Here is a 27789-nt window from a genome sequence, read left to right as displayed (position 1 = left end):
TGCCTGGTATCTGAAGTATTCCTTATGCAGCCAAGGCCACCAACCCACATGATACGAGTCAGTCGAGTCGTTCTTTGTCTGTGCGAACCACCAGTCAAGAAATCTGACGATACGTGTGCAGGAAACAAATTCCTAATTTAAAATCTTGATAAACTTGCACTCAGTCGTTTTATTTGCATGTTCAGTTGATGAGCGTGCCATTTCGCCAACGTACCAATCCTTGTTTTACGACCACCGCATTGATTTGTTGCGAAGGTCAAGGTTTTTTGGGACAAGGTCGCAACGATAAAGATATTAGTGCTGGTGGCAAAATCGATGGTACTCGGATAAAGACATTTGGGTAGACTTCAATGATATTGACATTGAGCTGATTTGGCAGCCTTGGTGTGGGGTGGATGTGCCAGTATAGTTAGAGGCAACAAGTGTCAAAATTCAGATGACATTTTAAACCAAATTCGTATCTGGTTCCGTAACTGTAGCATGCTCCGTACAGCAATCCTGCTTGGAGCAGAATGAAACGTTTTAGATTATGCCCGGAGTGTGAGGCCATAATTTGGTCCCAGTTGTCGGACAGAGCCAGTAATCTGCTGTCGCTAGCTGATGAAAAATAAAATAACCGTTACTTTCTTTGTTCAGGATATCAAAAAGGTGAAACAGCCAATATCCATTTCCTTTACAAGTATGGTAAATGTCAGCATGACAAGCATCTGCAGAAAACATAAAAAAGGCTTTCAATGTTCGAGACATAAGAATAATCTGCAAATAACAAAATACTTGTTTCCTGACATTGTATCAAATAATAAATATCGCTACTTCTAGGAAAAACAGATTATTGCCTTTTGGAAAACTTCAACGAAAAAAAGTGTGTGCCTTGGTTTGTTTTGACAGCAGTGTTAGCCCACCAGGCCATATTTTCATCAATGTTTGAGGAAATTCTCAAGGTCTTATTGAAAAAACACAGATTTACTTTGTCAATTTCTGGACTTCTTCGTCTGGGTCAAACCAGGTATGCTGCTCATTGTTCCTTTCTCTTGATTTAGAGATAACTTTTGCCTTATGGACGTTTTCTTTCTACTTTCAGATAATCCATTTCAACAAGTTGAAGGTAGGTTGTTACTTTCTCATTCTGCTAAGACAACAGCCCTGCATCTTCTTGCAACAAGATTTGCTAAAACATCCCGCAGTGAACCCTGCATCATTCCTTGTGACTGCTGATTTGATGTCATACAAGGGTCAACACCTCATCACGCTGTTTACAACCGTCCCTTGCTATACATGCTGATAGAAGAGCCCATTGATCATATTCCTCTGTTATGCAGGGTATTCCACTACCACTTCAGCACATTTTTGTATCGGCGACATGACAAAATGTGTCCTTGTTCACCTTAAATAACCAAGAATATCACCATTGGACTGCTTTCCTGTCTGTATAGCACTGTATGCCTGTTTTTATAGCAAGTTATTCCTGTGACACCCTTACAGGTGCACAGCTCAGCGCTCTTAATAAGCAGAAAGTGGACTTTGATCACATTTGAGGGTTTCTTCAGCGCATTATCGGCCATGACATTCTGAGCCGAGCCTTGAGGTTGTGATCCAATCACTGCGACCTGCTCCTGACATTCTGCAGACGGATATGTGTGAGACGGAACGCCAGCTGATTTATGGAGACATTTATAAGACTTATCAGGATCATACTGAGGAGAGTCTGGGGAGGTGAATTATGGTGAGAAGGCATTAGTCGAGGTGGTGTGCGGATCTGAGCCCCATAAGTAGAGAGTGAGAGAATTTATTGATTGCCTTAGTTGAATTATCTGTCGACACCTTTTGGAAAACTGCAACCAGACAGCATCAAGTTGCAAAGTAACATTACAATGTAAATTCCTCCATATTATTGGATTGCTCTGTGTATTTACATGAAGCAGATATTGAACAGTACAGCTTCCCTCTTCAACCATTGAAGAATGGATGGACTTTCATGTCGTGTCCGCCTCTCGAGATGAGGCCCCTTGAAAGAAAATTGCTGCATTCTTACAAGATAGCGCTTAATAGGGCTTGTAGAGTTCGTGTAATTTCCGTTTTCATCGGGGATTGGGCATCAAGATCGACTGCCGAGGAGGTGGTTGGTGCTTTGAATCGAGGCGGCATTGTTGCAAGCTTCCCTGAACGATGCAACGTTTTTTGTCACATTCACAATCAAACACAAATTGCAAATTGCTGCTCTACATTAAAAAGATATTTTTTCAGTAGAAATATAGGAATTGCTTTTGAAATTTAAGTAAGACTGAAAAAAAAAGTTAATGAGTCGAGGAACCGATAACGACTGTCATATATGTGTAGCTCTACTTCAGAATTTGTGTTTGTATCTGTTAAGTGTCTGCTGAGTGTTTTGGTGCACTTGGGTTGTTTTCCTGTATTGCTTTCTGATTTTTAGGACACAGCAAGGCAGGATGGATGACCAGGAACCAAATTCGTTCTCGACGGCCAAAAGAAACATTGCTTTGCACCGTTGTCCGTGATTGTGATGTATGGCATTTGCTATCATAGATTTCATGAAAATCATCACCATGAAGGAAGATTTATTGCAAAACTGCCTCCTCTGACTGTCATTGACGATTTATTATGTTTTTCCATGCGAATTGACTTTATTGTGGTCAGTTTTTCTGACTTCGACTGTGGTGGCTGTTGATTTGAAGGGATCCTATAGTTGTTACGAACTACAGCCAAAATATCAAGCTTAGTAAAGCTCATTTAATCTTCGACAGAAGAGCAATAGAGTGGAATGATTCATACTTTTTGAACAGCTTTCTTCAAGAAATGTGCAAGATAGTTTGCCTATACTTAGTGTGGAATAGTCAAGCTCCTTCAAGCTGCAAGAAACAGTTATGTGGTCAAGCCTGTTCTATAGCTACAAGAAACGATTACGTTCTGACACAAGTTTTTTTTTGCCTTGAGTTCTTTGACGTATGACCAGAGCGTTGTTGACGCCCTAATAACTGCGCGCAGCAGTAAACAATGGCGTATATTCTCCGTGAATACAAATCGCCAATGATCAACCTAGTAATTCATTGGCTGACGTTGTTTAAGAGCATGACGGAACACCAAGATCCCTGGTGGGAGTTAATGGGCAACAGCGTTGGAAAAAATCGAGGTAAAAGTCGCAATTTCTTTGCGGGGAAAAAAAATCAATGGTGCGGAGCTCGGCTGATAAAATGGTCATTCTGTATGGGAAAAACTGCCATAAAAGATGCAATGGTCAGTTGGAAAAAGTCGGTAACATGCTGACTTCTGATGTAATGGTTTCTTGTAGCCTTTGGTGTAGCGTCTTTGAGCAATCTTGTTCGAAAGGCGGGAATCATTGGATGAAAGGTCCTTTTTGTATTGAAGGAAATTACCTGCTATAGTGAACTTAATGAGTTTTTTTTGGTCCTTTGTACAAAAAGGCGTAACCATTCTTTATTGCCTTATGTGTAGTAGTTTTGAGTCAGTTGCATTGGGTTGAGTGACTCGATGTCGCTTTATTGTAGAAAGAATCCTTTTCAGTGCTGGTTCCCCAGCATGCATCCAGGGATTGTCACTCTATGTGTTTCCCCCTTCCTGTTGAAGAATATTCTTTGTAAATTGACAACAAATTTGGGGCAATTTGCATAAAAGACCAAGGCTTTCTCTGTCACTCTTGGATCTTTCCTAGGTTTGGATGTATTGTAGAGAATTCTTTGCAAATTTCTGTCTGAGAGTGAGATTATCTTTTCCATAAAAAGAGAAAAGGGCTTTCATATATGTTCATATGAAAAAACCAGAACCCGTCTCATCAATTCTGTTCTCTGCACCACTTCAGTTCCTATTTACCAGTCTAATTATCCCCGTCTGCCTCAGAACTTGTCAAGAACAGGCATGTTAATTTCCTCTCCTGCTGTCAATTGTTCTGACCATGTAACAAGCAACATGAAGGAAAAAATGACCAATATATCTTCTTAACTCTGAGTCTGAACTTGTCGCAGTCAGTACCAGACGATGTTGTCCCTCCTAACCAACAATAGTATTTGTAAGCGCTTTGCAGACAAGCAATTTTAATTGCTGCCACCAGTGTTCATGATCACATGCTTGAAGCACGATCAAATACTGCTTTAGTTCGTTTATGTGGTTGGTCTTCCAAAATACTGGTGAGATAAAGAATGACAGTGGGACTGAGTGTTAATGCAAATTTTGGCAAGGCAACTTACAGACTTAAGAATGTCAAACAGAAGATGGCAATTCTGTTATGTTAGCTCGAAATTGTCTTATCGAACAGATTTGGCCAAACAGCAACTCTCAGAACCTTGTACATACACTTCAAGCCATTTAAATCTGAGTTTCACGAATGGTTCACACGCATTTATCACAGACAGTTTCACTATGGCAAAAAAACATTACTTGAACAGCAATGGCTTTCAGCATCGTTAAATGGAATTAAGGGGTGAACGCTTTGAATGCCAATCTTAAGCCTAATGTACTCTTGAAATAAATGGTACTTAGACATCACTGCATTTGTTATCACTTCGGGTACAAAATGTGATTTTAAGTTGGTTTCTCTTATGATTTTTTCAGCTCTCGTGGCATATAGCACTAAATGTGCCAGTCACCTTTGTGAAGTGAGATTTTAGATTGTGTTGGATAGAATGCATTAAGCCACATTTAGGTGGGTTTTATGAGAGTTTTTTGATCAAAAATGTTTCTTCAACCGCATTTCAAGCGAAATCTATCAAGAAGTTACTACTGCAGAACATTCTCTCACAGTATTTTGCTTCCCTTTCATCAGTTCCATCAGTGAGTCAAAGTGTCTGACACATTCAGGAAGTCATTCTTTATCCAACGATGCCTTTCCCTCGTCGAGTGCCATACATAACGCGCAAAAGTCGCGAAGAATCAGTTTAAATATTTAAGAGCAGTAATAGTCGCGACACCCTTGAGGCTTGTTGCGAGGTGATTTAGGGCTGGCTACAAATAGGGTAATTGCTCGCTCCTTTGACATCTTGAGTTGTCGCACATATGGGGTGTCTGTATTTTTGACGGCGGAGGGGGGGGGAGGGGGAGGTGACGAGGGAAGAGTTGCCTGAGGAAGCTGCTCTCTTCCTTGAAATATCGAGTTGTCTCATATATAGATTTGTATGGGACTATCTGGGGGCTGTAAATCCTTCTTCTCTGCACCTTGAAATCCTTGCAGCCCTCTTCCGAAAATCCCTGTTGCAACATGTCACATAAAAAATATAATCCGACACTTTCGTTTGGATTCTTGCCAAAACGATGTGATCATGACATGAAAGCAGAATGAAAGCCGGCCATAAATAACGCTTTATAACCCGAGTCTGTCAATGTTGTCTGGGCCACCGGGCAGGAAGGTGGGGTAATGGCCAGAAGGGAAGCTACTGGTGACTAGGAATAGGGCTGATATCATGGATTATATGATCATTGAGGTTTGTCTATGAGGCCATCAGATTTTTATGGTGGCTGAGACAAAAAACTGTTAGGAAAAGAGCAACAGATTACTAGAAAAACACTGACAAGAGAAGGGCTTCGATGTTGATTTATTTCAAAAGTTGAGGTGATAATAGTTACTGGTAGCTCATATATTTTCTGGGGTGGCAAATATCATGAGCCAAATATGTGTGAGTTACGATATTCTGTCACCTTAGTCTTTCTCTTCATCACACTTGAACCCTAAAATGAAGTGTAACATTTGACAAATGCCTGGCCAAAGGTATTCATGTACATTACCATGATTTGACCATGACACCACGACCTTCAACTTCAAAAGTCCCTATTGAGAATTGAATCTTCCTTGGCGATTTGGCTGTCACATGCTAAGACTACAACTTTCTCTCTGAAACAATCAGTGAACTAGTTAGTTCGCTCATGTTTTCCCCTCAATACCCATTATGTCTCGTTCCATATGTCTTTCACATACGTCACCACAATTTGTGTGATTGGTTCCCAGAATTGAGCATCAACTGAATGTATTTTGAGCAGAACTGGCCACATGGCAAGTCGATGATGTTGTCCGCCAGCCGCCAGGGTAACATTCTATATACCCGCAATAATTACCTTTTTCGCCTATTGATGTGGCCCGTGAGAACGCTCGTACCCGCCATGACATGATGGTCATTGGAACATTTCATTTATTTCCCTTGTCAGTGGAAGTGATGTATGACCGGAATGGGCTGCGTTTGTCCGATACTTAGGGGTGACTAACAGATCATTGACAACATGTTGGTGTAGTGGTCGAGTTTGGTCCCCATATCAATTTACATTTGCTTAAGATTCTTTGAAGATGATAAAGCGTCCTTTCTAAGTTACTCTAAGGACTTCATAAAAAAGATGTGCCTTTTTCATCAATCTACACTGCCCCTTCATCACTTCTAGATATTTGCAATAAAATATGCTTGATCTCGTGGTATGCACTTCGCCAAGCCTTGCAGCAGCCATATCAGAAATATAAGGTACCGCAAGCACCATTTCTTATTCTAGTGTATTAGATCACGAACTCCAGTCCTCAGGAGGTCGGTTCAGTCATCCCAAAGAGGCTGCCGACAAGCATATACACCGCAACTTAATCCCACTTCCATTAATCATGATGTTTGTACTACAATGTAGGGAGTCTGTTATACTTGGTCAATATGGGGGACGGTAATTTTTGCCACACCGTCACCGGGTTGTGCCAAAAATTGGCCTGGATTGTAAGATAGTTTGTCTTATTTTAATTAGTGCATTTGGGACAAATTTTGCTGAGTTTCGACTTTTTCTTCCTTTTTAGGCCCAATAATCTCAGGCAATATTCACTTGGGTATGAAATTTCATCTGGGTGTACTCATCCAATACCATATTTGATTTATTTCTCGCCATAGGGACGCAGCCTTGTTTAAAATATTTGAACAGAGTTTGATAAATAGGGTTTCTGTTTGGCAGTGTATCTAAGCCATCCATTATAAAATGAGATTTTGAATGTTTGGTGGTCCATATTCATAATTGCCATAGACATTGTGGTATTTGGCCTAAATCCAGATGATAATAATACAAATGATATACAATGAAAACAGGCCTCGCATCTCCGAAAATGTGACCAAGAATATTTATTCTCGTTGCCATGGTTATGGGAAACAAGGAAATCAATACTGAGCTGCTATGTGGGAATTATTTATCATCTTATCGCATTGCTTTAGACTTCTTAGGCCTAGAGGGGTGTTGTGGCATCTGTCATAAAAGACGATGTTATATTTTTCTTGGTTGTCATGTCTGAGAAGTCCGCTTTGGGCAATTCAAAGACAATGTTAATGCATTGGCAAGGTGACAAGTTGTGAAGAACACCAAAAGCTTGCAGACAGTTACATAATCCAGTTTCAAAGGATCACATTGGAAAAACACCTGACCATCTTTTTGAATAGGAACTATGGCATTTGAGAAAATTTTTGATTTCGAAATTCTAAGTGCCGTGATGTGATTTCTAATTGGTTACATTCTTGATACTAAGTTGAAGCATTTGATTGGCCCGATGTCATTTTCATAACTATCTTATGAAATAGATTTGAGTTATCGAGATTTTGACTTGTTATAGAGATTGTAGACATGGGTCTTCAGGGTTTGGCCAAATAGCACTTTCAGTTCTGAACTCTTGGAAGGGCAAGGGCTTTAGAGTACGGTAGCTCCATCTATGTCACTCTCTTACAACTGACAGAGTATTGCCCGAGCATACCAGCTTGTTGTTGTGGACACCAGTGATGGTCGCACTGAGTTGAGCTAACTTGGGAAGCTTCAAAACTCTTCCTGCATCAGAAAACATCAGCAGAAGCAAAGATGGACTTAGCGTACTCTCTTAATGACTTTCATGCGGGCTTCATCTAATGACTTTCACGAGCACGAACTTCTTAAAAGGCGGGTGATGAATGCCCCCTGGGGGTCTGACCTCATCAGATCGCTAATGACAGTTACGGCCGCAATTCAGTTTGAAAAACACCAAATACTCAAAATAACATCCACGCCTTAAAAAACTGGCATCGAGAAGAAAACTTTGTTGACTAGATTTTAACTCGTGCTCACCTTTGAGAGCAGGATTATTGAATATTTCAAACAAATTTAAGACGATAATATGGCAAGTTTCGTTTTAGTCTCGGGGGATTCCCTCATCTCTCGTGCATCGCGTGCCAAGATGAAACATTGCGTGCTGTGCGGTTTTGATGGACAGGCAGTGAATGGCCTTCGTTAATTAGCTCGGAGGTAATTAGTAAAAAAATGATTAGATGTGGTATGAGGTGAAGTCAATCAATTTGATATTTTCGAGAGTGTGTTCAACTTATTAAGCTATTAATGTCTTTGGAGTACATTGTATTTTCCTTTTGGTGGTGAGCTTAGCTTTTCATTAGACTTTCATTAGCCTGGTGGTAAAGAATTTTTAGCATGGTGGTCTGTAGAAAAACCATCACATCTTCAAGGACTTTGGTCTGGTGCCTTTTTTTTCAGGTGGTAAAAGTTGATACTATATTTTGGTCTGGTAGCCCACCTGGCTAAAATAAACGGCAGAAAACACTGCTGATTTTCATTGTGGAGGTTTTTTGATGGATGGTTTTCAATTCTACAGCGACACCCCCTGAAATAAACATTGATAAGAACTGCTTCAGTTATGACAATTAACGCCAGTCTTCCTCCGGTCTCACTGCTGCCACCTAGGAAGCAATTATTGAAGCTTTTTGCTCCGACTCAAGTGCTAAATGTCATCTCGTTATCCTATAGTCATTGTATTGTGTTGGTTTGACACATCTCTCCCAGGTGGCACTACAGAAAAAATTGGTATCCACGCTTGCTATGGATTATGCTCATCATCATCTCAACGTCATTGTAGACCGAAGGTGTTAGTTTCATCCATCATTCACAGATGTCACTCAAGTAAAATTCAGTATCTGCTGTTCCCGACATCATCAGCATCATCATTTGTGAGTTTGACGTCATTGATGACCAAAGGTGTTGGTTTGTACATCATTCGAAGATGTCACTCGGGTGAAATTTACATCGCTTAAAGGCCAGGGCCATTTGTTCAGAATTTGAAATTTGAAAGCTTCTTTTTGGACAGTTATGCTGTCATCTGTCTATTTGTCCTGGTCACCTTAAAGGTTGTCCTTCTGGTTTCTTGAGACCACAGGGACCACAAAACTTAGAACTGGGCACTCTTCCAGCCTGAAACGAAATCAAAATCATGAAAGTTTGTTTCAGATTTCTGCTAAGTGCTGATTCAAAGTCCTTAAAATAGTATTGGCAACTCAGCTTGGGGCAGGGTAGAAGATGTGATTAAAAGCCTGATGAAATTCTGTTTTAATTCAAAATTTATGAAATCATTAGCGCCCTGGCCGACTTTTAAATGTGCCTGTTACCAGGTTAACCCGTTTCCAACCAAGGTCACTTCAGCCCATCCCACAACCACTACCCTGACCCAAGCTATCAATATCCGAATATATTGCCTTTCTGGCGGGACTTAGACTCTGACGGAATCAGCCAGACATTGTGTAACCATGGTAACTACAGAAGAGATCATGTTCGCCATATTAATTGGAGAGATTCAGGTGAGATGGCGGTCACTCACTTACTTTATCAAAGATATTGAGAGAGAATGGCGAGAAGAATTTGATAAGTTTAACACGAAATAGAAACAAATTTCTCCGGGATGGCTGAAAATCTATTTCATTACTGGCTCATGTCTATTCCCTTCCACTTTTTTTCTGCTCAAAATTTTTCAGAATTCATTTTTTTCGGGATTCATTTTCGTAAGGGCTGTTTTGCGTACCATATTGCTCAGGAATCTGAGCTACCTCATTATGTGGTGAACCAAATGTCATCAGTAGCGATCCCAGCCCTGCGTGGGAAGTGAAGCCTTCGACTAGATGGCTTATACTGGTAGTTCCTTTCGTTTTCTCGCACTTGAGGTGGAAATCGTGGGTTGATCAAAGCAATGCACCAGCTCACTTCTTTCCTGTCTCCTTTGCGGGATTCAAGAAGGCCGACGACGTCTTCCTGGTTTATCATGTATATCATAAAGGTTATGAGTTACTACTGTGGGGTATATTCTCAGTCATACCCTTTTGTATATATTATTCATCCCTTCGTCAAGGTCTTAGGAGTTCCGTCACTGAATTCAATTTGATAATGTGACTATTCTTGTTTGGTACTTTTCCCAAATAGTCATCATCCCTTTATCAAGGTCTTAGGACTTCCGTTGCTAAATTTAGTTTGATAATGTGACTATGTTTGGGGCTTTTCCCAAATAGTTGATTATATTAAAGTTAATTAGTTTATTATGATGTACCTACTTGTACCCCTTTAATAGGATGTCATTGATTTATGATCATTTAATTTGTTGAAAAAGATAGTTTTCCAACTTGCACTTGATTTATGTGACCTCTTTTTTAAAAAACAACTCTAAGCAATCAACTAATGGTAAGATTAAGAAGCTCAAAATCTGATATGTCTGAGTGTTCGTTTCAGCTTAATATCGTATTCAATTCAGTTGATGAATGGCTTTTGAAAAGTGTAAGGGGTACTCTTGATATAAGTAAAATTTGTGAGGATGGGTACTTTTTTCAGACTCCCACTCCTATCCTACTTGAATGGAACGTTTTCTTTCCTGTTTATGTCCTTGCTAACATTTCATCAGAACTCAATTCAATTTGTTGATGGTTATTTTGAAAACGTGAAAAGACTCTTTATAAGTACTATCATGTTTGATTAATCCATATTTTCGGATTTTGATTGCATCCAGAGCTGAATTGATAAGCCTGGATTTGCCACTCCTAGTCCTACTAAGCCTGACTTAGCTCTTCCTTCCTGCTATATGTTCCTTTAAAAGGTCAACATGGATATCATTAGAGGTGACATGATAACTTCCAGTATATTCATATGTATGTCTTTCCTTGACATTGTAACATTTTCCGCCATAGCTAACCATGCGACCTAACTCGGTGGCCATGTTTCTTCAACCAATCTTGTCAATTGCTGTGTTTCTAAAGGTCAGGTGTTGCTCCAAGTCGTATATTGTTATCTGAAAATGTCAAGCCAAGATTTCTTTCTGGCTGCTATGTCTCCAGCCAATGTATTAGGTGGATGTGTTGTATGTACAAGAAGTGCGATGGTATTTTGCTTACCATGCTCTGTGAAATTTCATTGTTATATGAAAATGTCAGATGTCGATAAGAACTGGGTTTCTTTCTACTAGTGGCTTATAACATTTGAATATGGTGAACTGTTTTGCTCCATCATTGGATACCATACTATAAACTCAGTATCATCTAATGTGAATTTTTTGCAAGACTGTTGAAAATGGCAAGACAGAAAATTAAATGTCTGAAATTCTCATGCGTTTATCAGATAGTTTCAGTTCAAGATAACTTTGGCGAGATTTCGTCCTTACTTGCTTCAAAAGTTGATGTGACATGTCAGATATGTCTATATTTTCAATTTCATTCCCTGAATAACGCACAAAAGAGAAGAAAATGCATACATTACAGTTTGCACTGCAACAGTGACTCCTATTGTCATGAAAATAATCACAGTTATTGATTGTAACAGGAGCTGTATCTGCCTACGGAATCTTGTGACGCACGAGCATCGATTAATGACATGGTGCCCTCTAGTGGCAATAGCATTATAGCTACGGTTTTGTACATTTCCTCTAGCCTGTACCTACGTATTTAACACAATTTATCAATAACATCTTTGTGTTGTCTCTCTAGCTGAGATGCTGCATGTGACTTACGTCAGAGTTTTCAGATAATGGTGATGGAACAGGCATAGAACAGGCTAGTTATAGAGTAATGGTTTGCGTAAACATCAAATTTTGCAGAGGCGGTTTCTGAAATTGGAGAAATGAGGGGGTACTACGTGAAAATCAGAGTCTATTTTGAGGGAGAATCCCCTTCAAGGCCTGATCCTTATTTGTGCTAAATTCCCTAAAATTTGCCTGTTTCCAAATGGTGTATCCATGTCAAACATTTTTTGTCACTATCCGCCCAAATTATACAAGAAATCCCTCCTACCAAAAAGCCCAGCGATATACCAATATCAACAAAGATAACGTTCTGTTGAATTCGCATTCTGGTGCTTGCGGTATTGATGGCATTACTTCTGTTGATCTGATGAAACTTATCCGTGCAAATGGTGTTTAAAAATGATCCCCAGTTCTTCTCAACACCTGCACTATATCAATATCAATGAAATACTTCTTGTCGAAATTCCCATTCTCATGCCTTGTACTGAAGGCGTTACCTGAACTGATCCAGGTTTTCTGTTACCTTACCCACACCAATCGCATTCAAAAAAGGATACATGTACCTCCCCTAAACCTATATGATCTGATTGTAAACCTGAAAAGTCTTTAACCTTTAAAAATATTCTGACGAAAGAGTCCCGCGAATGTGCTGTTGTCCATAGCCACTGTATTAATTGGAATCAATACCTCATTATCTGTTTTTATCAAAACACTGATGTAACATTAAAAAATGACTTCTCTCCCCTTCAGTCCCAGCAATCTAGCAATATAAATGAAGTCGCTGCATCAACTTCCCCTCTTTAATCACACAGTGACTAAGGCAGGGAATAAATTGTCTTCATCATCATGTGTCATGGGAGTCTGAGGAGAATTGATGGCAAATTTGTAATCAGCAACGATAGGGAATTCAAGTGGAAGGCACTAGTTGAATGTGAAGTCAGACAGAAAGATGAATCAACTCCTGTATTTTGAGGCTAGCAACGACGGACTTCTGTAAAATTTATGTAACAGCCTTGGATAAAGGATAACCCGTTGGGATTGACAAGATGATGAACTACTGTAGATTTGGTGTCATCTTTTGTCTTGCTGTTATATAATCTGTTATCTAAGTATAGCATATTGGCTTAAGTCAAAGTTTTACATTTGGCATCAAATAGTGATTGCTGCTAATTGTCAGCTAATTATAGCTTCCATCACCTAAGAATACCATATCTTCTTAAATTCGGTAGACACTCCAGGCATCTTATGGTAAATACCATCAAAGAACACACAACAGATGTCTGTTCCGACTTGCTAATTATGGCATCAACCTTCGGGCATCCCCAACGGAAACGCGAGACAGGCCAGAACGACATTTTAGGAACCTGTATTGAACTTTAAACAAGCCAATTATAGCCTCGGAACTACTAAATACAGAATAAGCTTAAAATAAGTCGTTTTGTTACTAAATGTGGAGGTTTTGTTACTATAATGGTTACAGCTTCCGCCGACCACCATATAAAGTCATATTAGTCACTTTGTGAAAATAGAATAGGCATTCCTACGTTTTTACCAGATGGGAGTTTCCCAATAATGGAGGATTCTCTTTCTGACCTTTAAAAGCGGGCGGATATTCCGGAGTGCCTTTTGAAATCCTAATACGCCGTTAGAAGAAGAGTCGTTCTATCCTTTCTTTGCCATTGCTTAACTGTGCATTTCTATTGTAAAATGTGTAGATTTCCTGTCTAAGTCGAAGTGAAATGACTCGTGTGCATTCCAATCTTGCTAGACCCTGTGCACATGCGCTTTGATGCATATATTCCTGTACATACCAGACAGCAACTTACACTGAAAACACTCTTCTGTCTATTTCAACTTAAGCAACCATGCCTCAGCATTACTCCATGTACAACTTAGCTATGATATGTGCTACTGTCTATCAGAGACACTGAGGACCCGATTCACATCAAATGTTGACCTTATAAGGCACATCAAAGGCCAATATCTGCAGAATTCTTCCCCTCTATCTAATTTTAGACCAAATATTGGATGAACTTTGATTTTTCTTTGAAACCTTGCTTACCCTTTCCATCAAAGGACAAACAATGCTCCTCTGGTACTTTAGAATTTTCTGCCACTTTTGTATATCTAGGTTCTTATGTTCTGTTTTGCTAATGCGTTTCCTTTGCTAAATGATCTAAAAGATGCTATTGCGAGTCTGTTTCATCTGGGTTGGCAAAGAATTGATGTACATTTTGTGTGCAGTTTGTATTCAATGTACAGTTCATTCTGGAAAACTGAGTTGAAAGTCATTCCTGGTGAACAAGTCTGCTATAGCTTGTTTCACTGAAGCAATAATTTATCCCACTGCTGTTCCAAGTTGATGCAAATCATCATGAGGTTGACCATCATGAGGTTGACCATTTGTATCAAACTACAGTTTCTGATGAGCTCAAATGCCTACGTAAGTACTGGCTAATGGAAGACCAATCTACCATTTTCAAAAATCGCGTCTCTTTCAAGATTGGGAACCCAGACAGAGGAAGATTACCATTCGTGCTTAAAGTAACCGGCTCCAGTCCACCTCAATGGTAACAGCTTTGATGCAGCCTTGAACAAGCTTTATCAAAAGGTTTTTTTGGCAAGGCAAAGAGGCTTGAGAAGGTCAGACTCTCACTCTCGCAAAGGGCCTCCATCAAAGTGGCAACCACACAAAAAATTCCCAACGAATTCACCATCATGGTGATCTGAAGCTTGTGTGAAATAAAAATATCGTTCTATCTCACAGAAGGTTCATACCGCCATAGCAGGGATAAAAAAATTACTGTACCATTCTAATGTAGCATATGTAAAGTGTGTGGATGAAAAGGAACTTATAAGCTACCGATCAGATAAGTGTCTGTAGAAAGAAAATGCAAAAAACATGTCTGGATTTAGAATGTTGGGATATGCAGATTTGAATTCCCAATAATCCTTTGATCATGTGTGACATTCATCTACATCAAATTACGGCTTCCAAGAATAGTTGGCTGCGGAAGCAGCGCGCGGCACTTTCCCGATATGCTATGACTAATCCTGTCTCATCGCATGGGGATATTCCCGAGCTATTAATAGAAGCGACCATGACCCTTTAAACTGACTCACATCTTCGAGGAAAAGATTATAAACATGCTGCCGAAACCGATGGCCGATTTCTCATTCTTGTGGTGCTAGTGCTTCTGCACACACGCTGGTTTAATAGTAGCTCTGCGCTGCAGGGATATTCATTGTCGCCTTAGTTTTAATTAGTCGCACAGCTAGAAGTAGCGGCGTTGAATTCTCGTGTGCAGCATCTTCTTCTATAGGATTTCTCTCAGGAGTAATCATTGTGCACCTGCTTGCCATGAGCAGTCGATTAGGCTTCCAGTGGTTTCATCAGTCGATGTGCTTCTATTCGATATTGCAGGGAGCTTACCTAAGGAAAATGTCTATTCAATGTACTTTCCTCAGGATAACCATTCGATTAAATGACTGTCTTCCTAATTAGATCTTTCCGTGGAGTTAATTCAGGTTTTGTGCTTCGAATTTGCGGAACTATCTTCAATTCCTTTATTCTTACAGTGCCTTCGAACCCTACAATCCAATCGATTTCCATCCATGTGAAATATTCACTGTGTACAAGGAAGAATTTGTTCATCAGATGCTCCAGCCTGCAAAAGATCCTCATTCATTCATTGATTGCCTGATAGATAGATTGATTGACGGATTGATTAATTGATCAATTGATTGATCCCAGATCTCTGATTAGCAAGTTGTGTTTCAAGTCTTCCAATTACACTTCTTCAGTATTTTATGCTTCCATCTATGATTAAAACTCATGCTGACTTTGTAACAATATTTGTCAATTTGGCTCAAATATTAAATCTTCCAAAACAGTCTTTACACTATCCATATACTTGAACAAACCGTATTTACACTATTCATGTGCTTAAACTTTCTACTTTGGATACCAATGGTTGTGTATGTCCTTGGATCTGTCATTTCTAATTAATACCTTTACACCAGCAGTTAGTAATTTTACTAGCTTGAACACTGGTTCTGCTTTTCAAAGAAACCATCCATGGAACAACATCTATCAGTATTCCAATGACCTTGACCTCATTGCACATTCAAGGATACGTCTGCTTCTTGTGACCTTTGAATTCTTACCCCAATGGTTGCCACTGCTGACTTCATGGACGTACGGACCTCGAGACGGTTGTTCTCCTTGTTCGGGTGGAGCGTGCCAGAGAGGTTAACAACAAGACAGGGTTAGTATCACGGTCAAGGCCATACAGTGACCTTGAAGGTCATAGAGTGACCTTGAAGGTGAAGGTCAAAAGAACATTTTACCTCAGAAACAAGATTTCTTGGGATATATGTATTGACAGCTTTATCAGTCAGCCTGCAATTGTCTCCTCTACTGAAATAAGGGTTGAAGAACTTGCATTTGGTGTCTGCATTCACCTGATTTATCTTTTATGAAGTATATGTTGCAAAACCACTCCTCGTAGAAAACCTTCCGAATCTATATCAGATGATGAGTCACATGTTGTTGTTGAAGTGCTCGAATTCTCTCAAGAGATAGCCGATCAAGATTAGGTTGTGGTTATCACCCTCGTGAGTAATACCTTGTTGATGTTGATGGGATGTGCAATATGGAAATTAGAGCAATATTCGCTGCTGCGTCTAATCACAGAGTCGTAAAATGTGTTGGGTCTTTATCCAGCTGGACCAGCTAGGTAAAATTCTGAAGGATATCTATGTTGATGCCACAATCTTGTTTACTGACTAAACTGTCTGATTTTAATATCTAATCTGTGCGATTTTATCGCCAGCGTGATTTACACTCAGACATCAGACTCTCATCTCCATGAAAAAGTGCATGATTCACCCGAATTGATTTAATAATCACCGTCGGTGAAACAGCAACATGTGTGCTGTGGGGTAATTGCGCTACTTGTTAATATCGTTTCAATTTACATATTGCACATTGGGATTACTCATGTAAATGACAACAAAATCGAATTTTGACGAGCCGTTTTGAAAGAAAATTTTGATGGCTTTCTTGGTGAAAAAATTGTACGCCAACTGGTGTTCGCTTTGTATTTTTCCCTTATAATTGCTTTAGAATGCATCAGTGAATTCTGCTCTTATCCAAGTTGCATCTACGATGCATGAAATCGAATTGATGTTATCGATCATCTTGCTGTGCAATGTGGAAATTTTGTATAGTGCTGATATGGCAGACATGTTGCTAAATGGGAAATTTGCTGAGTAGATAATGGTTTTAGTCACTACATGTAGCCATCCAGTTGTACTGTTTTAGGTTTTGAGGTACCCATGTTTAGTTCTTGATGAGGTTGGTTTTGGAGCTGTGAATTTGATGTCACAGCAAAATGCTTTTAACATTTCCGGATCATTCCTTAACACAGCAGTTCCATAGTCTCGCTGGAAATGTATGATTCACCGTGTGCTTTCATTGATTTCCGCCATGACAGTGATGATGAATGTGCCGGAAAATAACGAGTGTCATAAACGCAGTCAATCAGGAAATGAAAGATGTCATTATGGACAATTTCAGTAAGAAATCTGCCACATTGAAAGCCAGTGATTCATGTTTGTTCAGATTTGGCTTCAAAATCACTTTGCAAAGAAAAACCCGCCTGTTACAGGCTAAGTTTTGATGGTAAATGACAAAATGGCATAAGTCGCACTTTGAAAACATTCAAGTTGGGGAGAACTCAACCAAATATGTGAATTAGTGGTTGAACTTGGTAAATCAGGAGTTTTCAGGAGATGTTAAGTAGATATGTGCAGACATATTCAGGTTTTTCTATGTTTGTGGGTAGGAAAGCTGTTACTTGTATCAAATAAGCTATGTGTATCAGAATCAGTGAAATAAATGTTTGAATTGAGTAAGGGGAAAACGTGTATGACATCAGGGACCATCCATGTGTCAAAATTAGGAGATGTGTGGAGATAGAATTTGGTATAATGTATTTGATGAAAATTAGGAGAATCGCGACACTTTGCGTATAAGAATGGTACGTTATCAAATTTAGGTGCATGTGTGTTGGTCATGTGACCTGAATTCGATATACCAATAATCTTAATCCGCAGCAATTATGTCTAGCCGAAAGTTCTATCAATAGGTTCCTATTAATAACATGTATGACACTAAATATAGCGAGTCTCTACCTATAAATAGCCACACTAAAAATAACTGGTCTTTCCCGAATTGTAGCAGTATGTGTGTTGGTATTCCCCCTTGGGGAAGTCAACACCCTAAATCAGTGAAGCTATGTTTAGATTCGTTGTTACTTAAAATAGCAACCGCCTCTGAAGATGCCTGACGACAAAAATAACTACCGCCCCTAAAATTGGCTTCGGATAATCTTACTTAAAGATTAAACATGTTTCGCTTTATCTGCCAAATTAACTGTATAAATATAGCCAACATGTTACTAAATATAACTGTCGCTTTCCTCTAATAGAAAAGAACGCTGCCAACTGATTGGTTTCTCGAAATAGAGCTGTTTAACATATCTAAATCGAAATTACCGAAGCATTGTTTGCGATGAATTTTCGTCACAAAAGCAACACTGCAACAATAAATGTTTGAAATTTGACGAGGCCTATTGATTTAATGTACCATTTTAGGCGCGGCGTTGTTTATTTGGGAGTCTTTTATAGAAAATCTATGTATTTAACAGAAAAGTTAAAAATATCTCAGCAAGGTTTGTGCACAGCGAATAATGGATTATTTCTTTGTGTTGCTTGGATATCTTGTTTCCATCCAATCTCCATGGCAATGTCTCCAAAGCTTCTCATCAACTCCAATAAGTAATGCAACTCCAGGGTTGAAGAATAAGACATGTAATGTCAAACTTCCAACAGATTCTCCATTACTGGGATTAGATGCTTCTTACAGTCTTTGTGTGCATTTCCTGTACATTTCTTTGGCCTCGTCTTTGGAGACTGGCGGCACAGTAGCTTTAACGTAGGCGAATGTTCTGATAACTTTCCGCCATTATCTTCCGCTCCAGGCTAAGCTGCATCGCCCATATAAGGCCTTGGCGGATGCGTCAACCTTTTGTATCCTATATTTGGATTATCAATACTTCTCCGATATACAAAATGCAGAATAAATGTCATCTTAAAATAACTACCAATGAATTTGCAGCATTTAGCGAGCCCCACAGATATTTTCAGTTCGTTCTATTTTCGGCTTTCCTCCCTGAATCTGATCGGTCTAAATCAGCTATCATTCGTGCCTTCATCCTTCCAAGAGCAGGCTGCTGTGGACCGGCAGTCCTGCCCGAAAATCTACCCAAGTCTTTCCTAATCCTACGGTGCTACTATGACGTTCTCAACGGAGGGTAAGTCCACGATGATTCAATATCTACGATAGCTTAGCTGGATATCGTCCTGATTTTGGGATTTATCCGCTCTTCTATTTGGGATACTTGCAAAATCGGTTTGGATTTACCACGCATCACCCCTATCGAGGATAACACTACTTCTTAATCTATCCTACTTCCAAATTCGAAAAGAAAAAATCAAAAATCTAGAAATGAAATCAAGAACGAAAAATCAAACTAAGAAACATACAGAAAATTGAAAGCTAATGATAGTTATGAAAAGCTAGCTATAGAAGCTAGGAATTTGTCCAAGGAAATTTCCAAAATCTCCACTGGTGATTCATACAGATCACTTTACATTGGCCATACATTTGTAATCAGTTCATGATACTTGATCTGGACCTCATCTTCCATTCCTTCTAATCCGGAATGAATCGAAAATGAGTCCATGGAACTAATACTAAAAGATCTCTCACACTCTCATTCTGAGTTATCTTACATAAACCTATTTCCCTTTCGATATACCTTTTAATACTTCTAGTATATTTCACATCTTCCCTTCCTTTCTTTACACTGCAGGATTATAAATTCAATCGGACCTGTCTCCATTTTCAAAGCTTTCGTGGACTAAGTGATCGATTTCTCACATTTGTACCTCAGCCTGTAGACCTGTATAGAATTTCAACCTAACCTGAACCAAGCCACATATGTACATCAGTCCACACAATGTACACATGCCTTGGTTCAGGTAAGGTGACATTGACTTTAGCTAGCGAGGTTAAGAGGACCCTTGGTCCATGTAGAGTAGACCCCTGCAGCTTCAACCCAATACTTCTTTGGTGAAAACATCTTCAACTTCAGGGAACAAAACTTTCTCTTCGGTGTTGCATGGATGCCTTCCTCTACTGTTACTTTGAAAAAGAAACAAACTTCAAATCAATTTTGGAACTTTGACTTGAAATAAAATTCACTTAAGCGACTTTGAATTACATTACAATGACCTCTTGGCCTGGGAACTTTGATTATCATCAACCTGACTTTGGATTTTGTTGAAAAAATAATCAGACTTTTGGATAGTGATTTGAAAATATGACTTTCTTTGATGACTTTGCTTTATACTAATCATTTCACGAAAATACTTGCTGGACTTTGCTAACATCTTCATTTTCAAAGGCCACTTCCTCACTTTGCCATTTGCACCCTTTGCAAATATCACACGGCCTATTGCAAAACTATATTTTGTTCTTTCAAAAGCCTTTACTTCTTTGAAGTGACTCTGCCTCTTTTCTGACAGTCACAAAACTTGTATTCAATCATCGCACCTTGCACGAATTCAAATGTCACCTCAGGAAAAATCTTTGAGTTTCGAACATGAAATGCTGTAGTGGGGTTTCTTGACATTTCATTCCTTTGTGACTCGGAGATATTTCTGTCATTTGTTTCTTTCAAATACAACTTCCTTCATCTTCTGCTACCTTCTGCTTTATCTTCCTTTGTATTCATTCCTTTGTAATTTTTCTCCCACCAAGTCCCACCAAACTTTAGAAAACTTGCAAATGTTAGAGGTTTTCAGTGGGTTGACCATCTTGGGGGTTACATTTTCGAATACATGGCTGATTTGAATGCACGCACTGCATTCCCAGCGAGCATACGCCCATGTTGACGACACTTCATGCATGGGGTCCACACATACCAAATGCATGGCTCATTTTGATATGCAGGTCGGCCATTTTGATTGCACTTGTTGCATGGGGTTCACACATATCAAATACATGGCTCATTTGACACTCAGTCGGCCATTTTGAATTGACATGGTGGGTGTTGTAAATGTACAGGGTCCACACATACTGATATCATGGGCCATCAACAAAAGTTGAATTAGTGACTTAAATCTCAATTCATTTTGCCAAACTAAGATACTTTCAATCAATTTAGTCTCATATCTAGCAAGGGAAATCAAATTTTGGGGAATAAATTGATATTTTAATGTCTTTTAGATAAAATACTTCTTGGCTTGTCTTGAGGGTATCGATCTTATAGTCTGCCATATATGGTAAAGATCTTCCATGAAGATATGACGAACATAGCTAAACTCATTTCTACCCCAGTGACCTCTGACACCGAATCAATGCGTACAATTGGTCAATTGCTCAAATCGCCCAGTTTCTACGTTTGGGGGAAGCTCTGACGTAGATGGTTAGTTCTTGGTAACCACGCATACAACATTAACAGATCTCTAAATGGTTTGCCTCTGTTAATCTCTTGTTCTCAGATGCGTTATTGGGAATGGTTGTCATTTCCGACTCTATTGACATGCTGTCCTAAAATAGCCCAATTTTGCGATGATTGAGAAATGCGTGGGCAAGAGAAAATAAAGTGGTGGTTTTGAGAGAAAGCCAGCAGTAGTCTAGTTGACACCTCTGATATGGGTGGAGGGAAGGTTTTCATGAGAGTCAGGTCAAGTCCAGTCTGTTCTGTTCTTTGGGCTAAATGGCCAACCTCACTATCAGTACCAATGCTCAGCCTTATCTATCAGTACCAATATACTCTGCACTTTCTGTCAGTACCAATTCTCAGCACTTTCTAAGGTGTAGGTAATGCTCTCCTTGGAGCCAATTCCCATACACTCAGTCTCGTGATAAAAACCATCTTCAGATTTCAACCTCCGCTAATTCAGCTAGCGGCTAACGAGCTAACCTGTGGTTGTGGTGTATAGCTTGATTACCTTAACAATCACTCAGAGGAGCTCTAGCTAGCTCTATAACATGGCCATGTATGTTGTGGATTGAGGGCAGCCTGCCACTGACTTTCAGAAGGATTGATAGCTTGTTAAATTGTGAACATTTTAGAACTTGTCAATCATAGAAAAGATATTTATGATGGTAAACTGTAATGACTGCTTCATTTCTTCTCTAATTGGGAGCAAGGTTATATCCATCATACCAGCTTCTTCCAAGTTGTTGCTAAAGATCATCTAAGTCAGAAAGATATTTCTGAAACGAAGAGTTTAAGCTGTGAAAGGCCCCAAGGATAGAAAAGGCATTGAATTGGTTTCCTGAGCCCAGCTGCTTCATCGGCATTCACAAGTAGCAATGTTGGTAATGTCAAGTCCTTAGGGAGATAACACTTATAGTTTAGCTAATGCCTGTGTTTGTCTCCAGCGCAAATTGAGCAACTGGACCCTGGTATATTATCTGTCCATCTGACTTCCCCTTTGTATCTTTCCCTCGCCTTCACCCATAAAATCCAGCCGGCCAAAATGGCTTAATTACAGTTCATAGCCCGGCAGACATATTTCAAATTGATGGCCATCTGACGTCTCCTCAATATATGTTGGTTCCGAGCTACATGGCCTCCTTTGGGTTGCTAATGGTCCATTAGAAGGTAGAGGGAACAGAAATTCGGATAAATGTCTGAGGTCAGATCTGAGGTCGGATCCTGCAGAAATTGGGTTGGCTTTGTTGAGGGTGTTGATGGATTATTGATGGACCATTCCGGGAGGTGATTTGGCAGAAGTTTTGAATGGTGCAGGTCTGGTCTATCAGTGAAGGTGGTTGGGACTCGGTCAGGTTGCTGCTTATGTCAGGAAGGTAAACTCCTGTTCTGCTTTCCTTTGGATCAAAATTCTCTTCATGGAGATATTTCACCAGCTAGATCTGGTTTAAATAAGGTCTTATTTGAGGCGGAAGCTAATTTATCAATAACTAGGTCGAAATCTTGGCCAGGAATTAGCTTGTCTCATAGCAGTGTTGTCCAAACTCGGACAGAGTAGTCAATATATTGATTTGGAGTTACGTAAAATGTGGCTGGAGGCGGGCCAGGTTCTTGCTGTTGACTAGAAATTGGTCTATAAATTGTTTAGAGAGCTATTGGGATACCAAATATATGCACCATTATGTCACTATACCCCTTAGACTTGATGATGATGAACTAAAAAATTTGTTAAAAGATTTGTTTAAATTAGTGATTTGGTTTCGAGCAACAATCTGCTAAAATCTCCCGTTTCTTTTCCCGACCCTGTAGCTAGCTTGCTAGCACTATGAGTCACCAAAGCTGGCACGGAGCCCATGAATTGGGTATTCAGGTCTGCTACGAGAGCCGGCTCGTCTGCTAGCTATGGAATATGTATTGCTAGCGGTAGAGGTGTACCAACCGACGGGCTAGGCCACTTGTGGAAAATTACAAGATTAGTCTTAACTGTGCTATTAGCTTCGATCTATCATCGAAATGAAGGAATTTGACATGAGGAATATTTCAAGGCAAAGTAAGTTTGTGTCGATTTCTCGATTAGTTTACGATGTCTCTGGATTTCCCCGATTTGTGTTTATTTAGGTCTTGGTGCCAGACTGTCTGGGCTGGAGCAGTAGGTAATGTTCCGTCTGATGTTTGGGAATCCCAAGGTTTGTTGCTCGGATGTGTAGGTGCAGTTTACAAGGCTTTAGGCTGCACCTTTCATGTGTTTATACTACAATATTTCCAAGGTCCCTTTCATGGGAGGCTGAAGTGTGCTTTGGTTTTGTTCCTGTCTGAGGTGACTTGAAGGTGGTATTTGGGCTCAAACAAGTTGCTGTTTTGGGGATGAGGCTTTTTCTCTTGTTTTTACGCTATTGCTCTTCTCTTGAATAGGGGAATACTTTTTTGGTATCAATCTTGGTTTGTTTAAAATTTACTTAATCATTATTTTAAAATCTGATTAACCTATTGTACAGTATGCCATCTCAGTTTTGACAATCATGACTATGTCATGCGTAAACCAATCGATCGGTGGCTATATTTAGCTCAGAACCGATGCCAAAACCAACTGTGCTCTCTCTATCTGAGTCAGTTATTGATTTATTCAGTTCGGAGTTTTTTGGGGGACAACCTGTTGAGGTTTATTTCGAGATCATCATTGATCAGGTCTACTTTTGGCAACTGATATTTATCAAAAATTGATCAGATGGCTGTTATTGAACACTGACAATTTTAACCAACGATTCTGGTGGATGTGAATTAATTGCAATGACAAAACCGTTTCTAGCTGATGGCATTTTGCCTCTTTAATGTGACTGACTCACACTTGTTGGTGATCTATGCAATTTGGTTTGCGGCCAAGCGGTGGTTGAATTCTCGGTTTAGTCACAGCAGGTTGTCGAAGTCTTATCGCCAGGTGAAGCATTTCTGCCACTTGTTGCTTAGATAGCATTGTGATTGCCATGGAAACGGGTTATTTGGGGATAATTGGGCAATCAGTGGACGGATTCTGTCACTCAGAACATCTTTAAAGATATCCTATCATTATAATGATAACTCGAAAAGATTTTTCTGAGTGATATGTAAAAGTGTGTATCAATTGCTACAAAGGCACAACCGAAAAATATTCGCAGTATGAGTGTGTAAAATTTGGTTAGCGCTAAAAATAGGTTCTTTGTGATACCTTATATCATGGAAGTTTACCCCTTTCATTCAAGGCTGTAGGATACCTTAGATTTCTCATTCAAATGTCGATGGTCTAACATTAGACACAAAAATAACCCGGAAATTCTATGTTGTCATTTGAGTAGTCATATTGTAAGATGACGTTTGTAGTAGGTTATCAAGTCTTTGATTGGCTTTTTTGTTGTGGGCAAAATCTGAGTGTATCGGAAACTGTGGGTGTTAAAGAAGTCATGTATTCAGGGTATTACGTCCAGGCAATGTGTGTCAGAGATGTGGTAAAGATTGTGTAAAAAGCTCAGGTGAAAAAAATGTATACAAAGTCGGTGAATTGGGTAAAAGGTCATTCGATGAGCTGAAAGACCTTGGTCTTTTGATAAAAGTCACGGTGCTGGGGAAGTTTCCTTTGAATCTGACCACAAATGTCCACAACAAATGGCACCTGTGATCAAAAGCCTTTTTTGAGGCCAACGTGTGGTACAGGGTGTAGGATAAAAATTGCTATAGTTGGGAACTGACACAGACTATAGTATCAGATTTTGCAACAGACTATAAAAAGAATTGCAAATTCAGTTCCTCACCCGACTTGGTTTAAAATTATCGTATATTGATACACAGATGCATGTTCGAAATCTGCACATGATTCAGTCAACCTTAGTGAAATCAAGCAGATATTGGCTTTTTTTTTTGGTGCAGAGTATATCATCAGATTAAATCCAACTGAACTTGAACCAGTTCAGTGTACATGATGCACACAGCAAGGACACAAATAGAGCTGATGTTAACTTGAACGGACTATACCCATAATGCTTCAGCGCTCGCAGCGCTATTGTGTTTCATCATTTGATCTCGGAGAGATGCTCAGGATGGTTCTTTTTTGTTCCTGGCGCTGGCTTTGATCCCGGATCTTCATAAAGGTCACCTATTGAATCACCTCGATGTGACGTTGGCAGTATAGATTTTCTGTTGCTATGTGCGCGCTAATGCATAGGGGTAGCATATGTCTGTCAATACACTTACGTCACACAATGCTACTTGCTATAGTTCTTATAGAAACCTAGCGTCACAATTCGCATCGATAATGTTATTTAGGTGTATTATTTCTATGATGAGACATCATATCGACCATATAAGGGCGGGGATACCCCCGGTTGCGTTAAATATAGAAACAAATGGGCTTGCTCCGATTGGCTTCTAAAATTAAACTCATTCCGGTTGTTCCTAATGTGGAACGGCTTCCTGGTCATGTGACTTCGCTTAACGAGACCAGATTATTGTTAGACTTGATCAGTTATGATTTGACTCCCGAGCAGACCGCCAGCATATTTCTAGACCTCCTCTCCTGTCTGTCTCCGTACCGCTTCTCACACAGACAGCCGCCATGGTCGTTCAAACTTACAGACGTTGTACGTGTCAAGTATAACTATCATCATCAGTCTATACCACGGACTGTACTGTCCCTATGTAGCTAGTTAGATACATCATCCTCTCTTTCTTCACTTCATCATCCTCATCAAACCTATCATCCCATCATCATTCTCCTTCATCATTCTCGACTTTTAGTTAGTTCGTCAACTTTCTCTAAGTTGATTCTTCTGACTTAAGTCATTCATCACTTAGTTCGTTCATCTGAGTTTAACTCAGAGTCAAGTCAGAGTAATTCATCATATAATCATTTCATTTTAATTCATCCAACTATCTATCTCTAAGTTGATGCCTCTGACTTAAGTCATTCCATCACTTAGTTAGTTTATCTGAGATTCAAAAGTCACAGTATTTCATCATATATTTCATTGAGTTAGTTCATTAACTTTCTAAAAGTTGACTCCTCAGACTTGAGGTATTTTCCTAACTTGATAAACTTTCTCGCTTAAAGTTTTGGTTAAATGTAATGATGGGTTGATGAATGAGCTGAAATGATGATCTGAGATATTGAACTTACTCAAGTAAGAATCTCTAACTAAATTAGACAAGTAAACTAGACTTACTAAAGCTAGACAAACTAAACGATGACTGCTACTGATTTGAAATCAGGAAATCTTTAAGTAGTCTTAGTTAGACATGTTGAAGGCAAGGTGCAATGAGAGAGAAGCAAAAAATAATGGCAGTGAAAAGCCACAGTAGTTGTAGAACTATGCAAATCAGAAAGTGTTGAGTTAAATTGAGTGAATTGTACATCGAAATTGAGTTGCATTGGCCAGATACTGCTTCCATACAGTACTGTGCCTCTTAGCAATCTGATGATCAGAAGATCAGAAGACATCTTCCCAAGGGCATTGTCTAGTTTGGTTGAAGAGAGAAGGGAATAAAATCCATCAAAAACGAGCATACACCTTAGAACAGTATAGCTCCTTAGAACCAAGATACTCAGTTAGCAAATCGTATAAAAGTCAGTTACCAGATCGATAGGACTGTAACTTGGTTTACTTCCATTCTTCTTTAGATTCTTTTTGAGATATGTGTCAGTCAAGATTTTGGGCAATATTTGAGAATATTTTGCAATTTCACCTTTCTTATGATTGCATCTTCTTTCTCTTTGCAGATAATGAGATGATCACATCCTTCTCGAATCCCAACTATCACATGAACGACGATGAACTCAATTCAAACATCACACCACTAACGACACCTATCACTCCAACCACACACCAGTATTACCAAGATCAAATCTACGCCGACCCGGACATCCTAACATCGTCGCGAAACCCGACGTCAAAACGGCGAAAAAATTATGCACAGTTAGACTTAACGTCGATGGGTATAGACTTGAATTCTGAACAGCGGAATTACGATCAACAAAATATCTGTTCGCCAGACTCATTGTGTTCTGTTGATAGTGCTAAATCGGAAGAATTTGTTGATTGTGATAACGAACCGCAACAAAACGACGACAATTCTGAGGAGTCTGACGTCGAGGAGCAGGAGGTCTCAACGCCCTATGCAGAAAAATCTAGTTTTCTAGGATATTACGCCAGTTTAGAAAAATCCGCTAAATCGCAACAAGAACGACAGCCGAGGGGTGATGTTCGGACAGTAGAACAGCAAAAAGTCAAGGAGGTGAAATCGACAGAGACGCAAAATGGGAAGAGTGAAATACAGAAAGATGCTGACAGTAAAAAGGATTCGGAGATTCCCGAAGGGTGAGTATTTATATTCGAATTCAAACTCTTTCTTTCCATTTTCTTTGGTTTACCTATGAGTCCTTCTCCTTTTTCTTCCTTTTGGGGAATTGAG

The 27789-nt window shown here is 39.5% G+C and overlaps 1 protein-coding gene across 9 annotated transcripts in view; it reads left to right on the top strand.

The window, feature by feature from the left end:
• Positions 1–27789, top strand: part of LOC135493197 (protein Fe65 homolog) — a 152247-nt gene that overhangs the window by 74107 nt on the left and 50351 nt on the right. For 6 of the 9 annotated variants that reach the window (XM_064780272.1, XM_064780273.1, XM_064780271.1 and 3 more), the window contains 2 exons: positions 1082–1105; positions 27098–27695. In XM_064780272.1, coding sequence (XP_064636342.1) covers positions 1082–1105; positions 27098–27695 — 622 coding nt within the window. Of the gene's footprint in view, positions 1–1081; positions 1106–15879; positions 16048–18887; positions 19159–25885; positions 25962–27097; positions 27696–27789 lie in introns of those variants that run through there. The other 3 variants (XM_064780270.1, XM_064780275.1, XM_064780274.1) reach the window with 3 other exon arrangements.

The sequence above is a fragment of the Lineus longissimus genome, chromosome 9, assembly GCF_910592395.1.
Source record: "Lineus longissimus chromosome 9, tnLinLong1.2, whole genome shotgun sequence".
Lineage (NCBI taxonomy): Eukaryota > Metazoa > Nemertea > Pilidiophora > Heteronemertea > Lineidae > Lineus > Lineus longissimus.
This window is presented reverse-complemented; position numbering and strand designations above follow the sequence as displayed.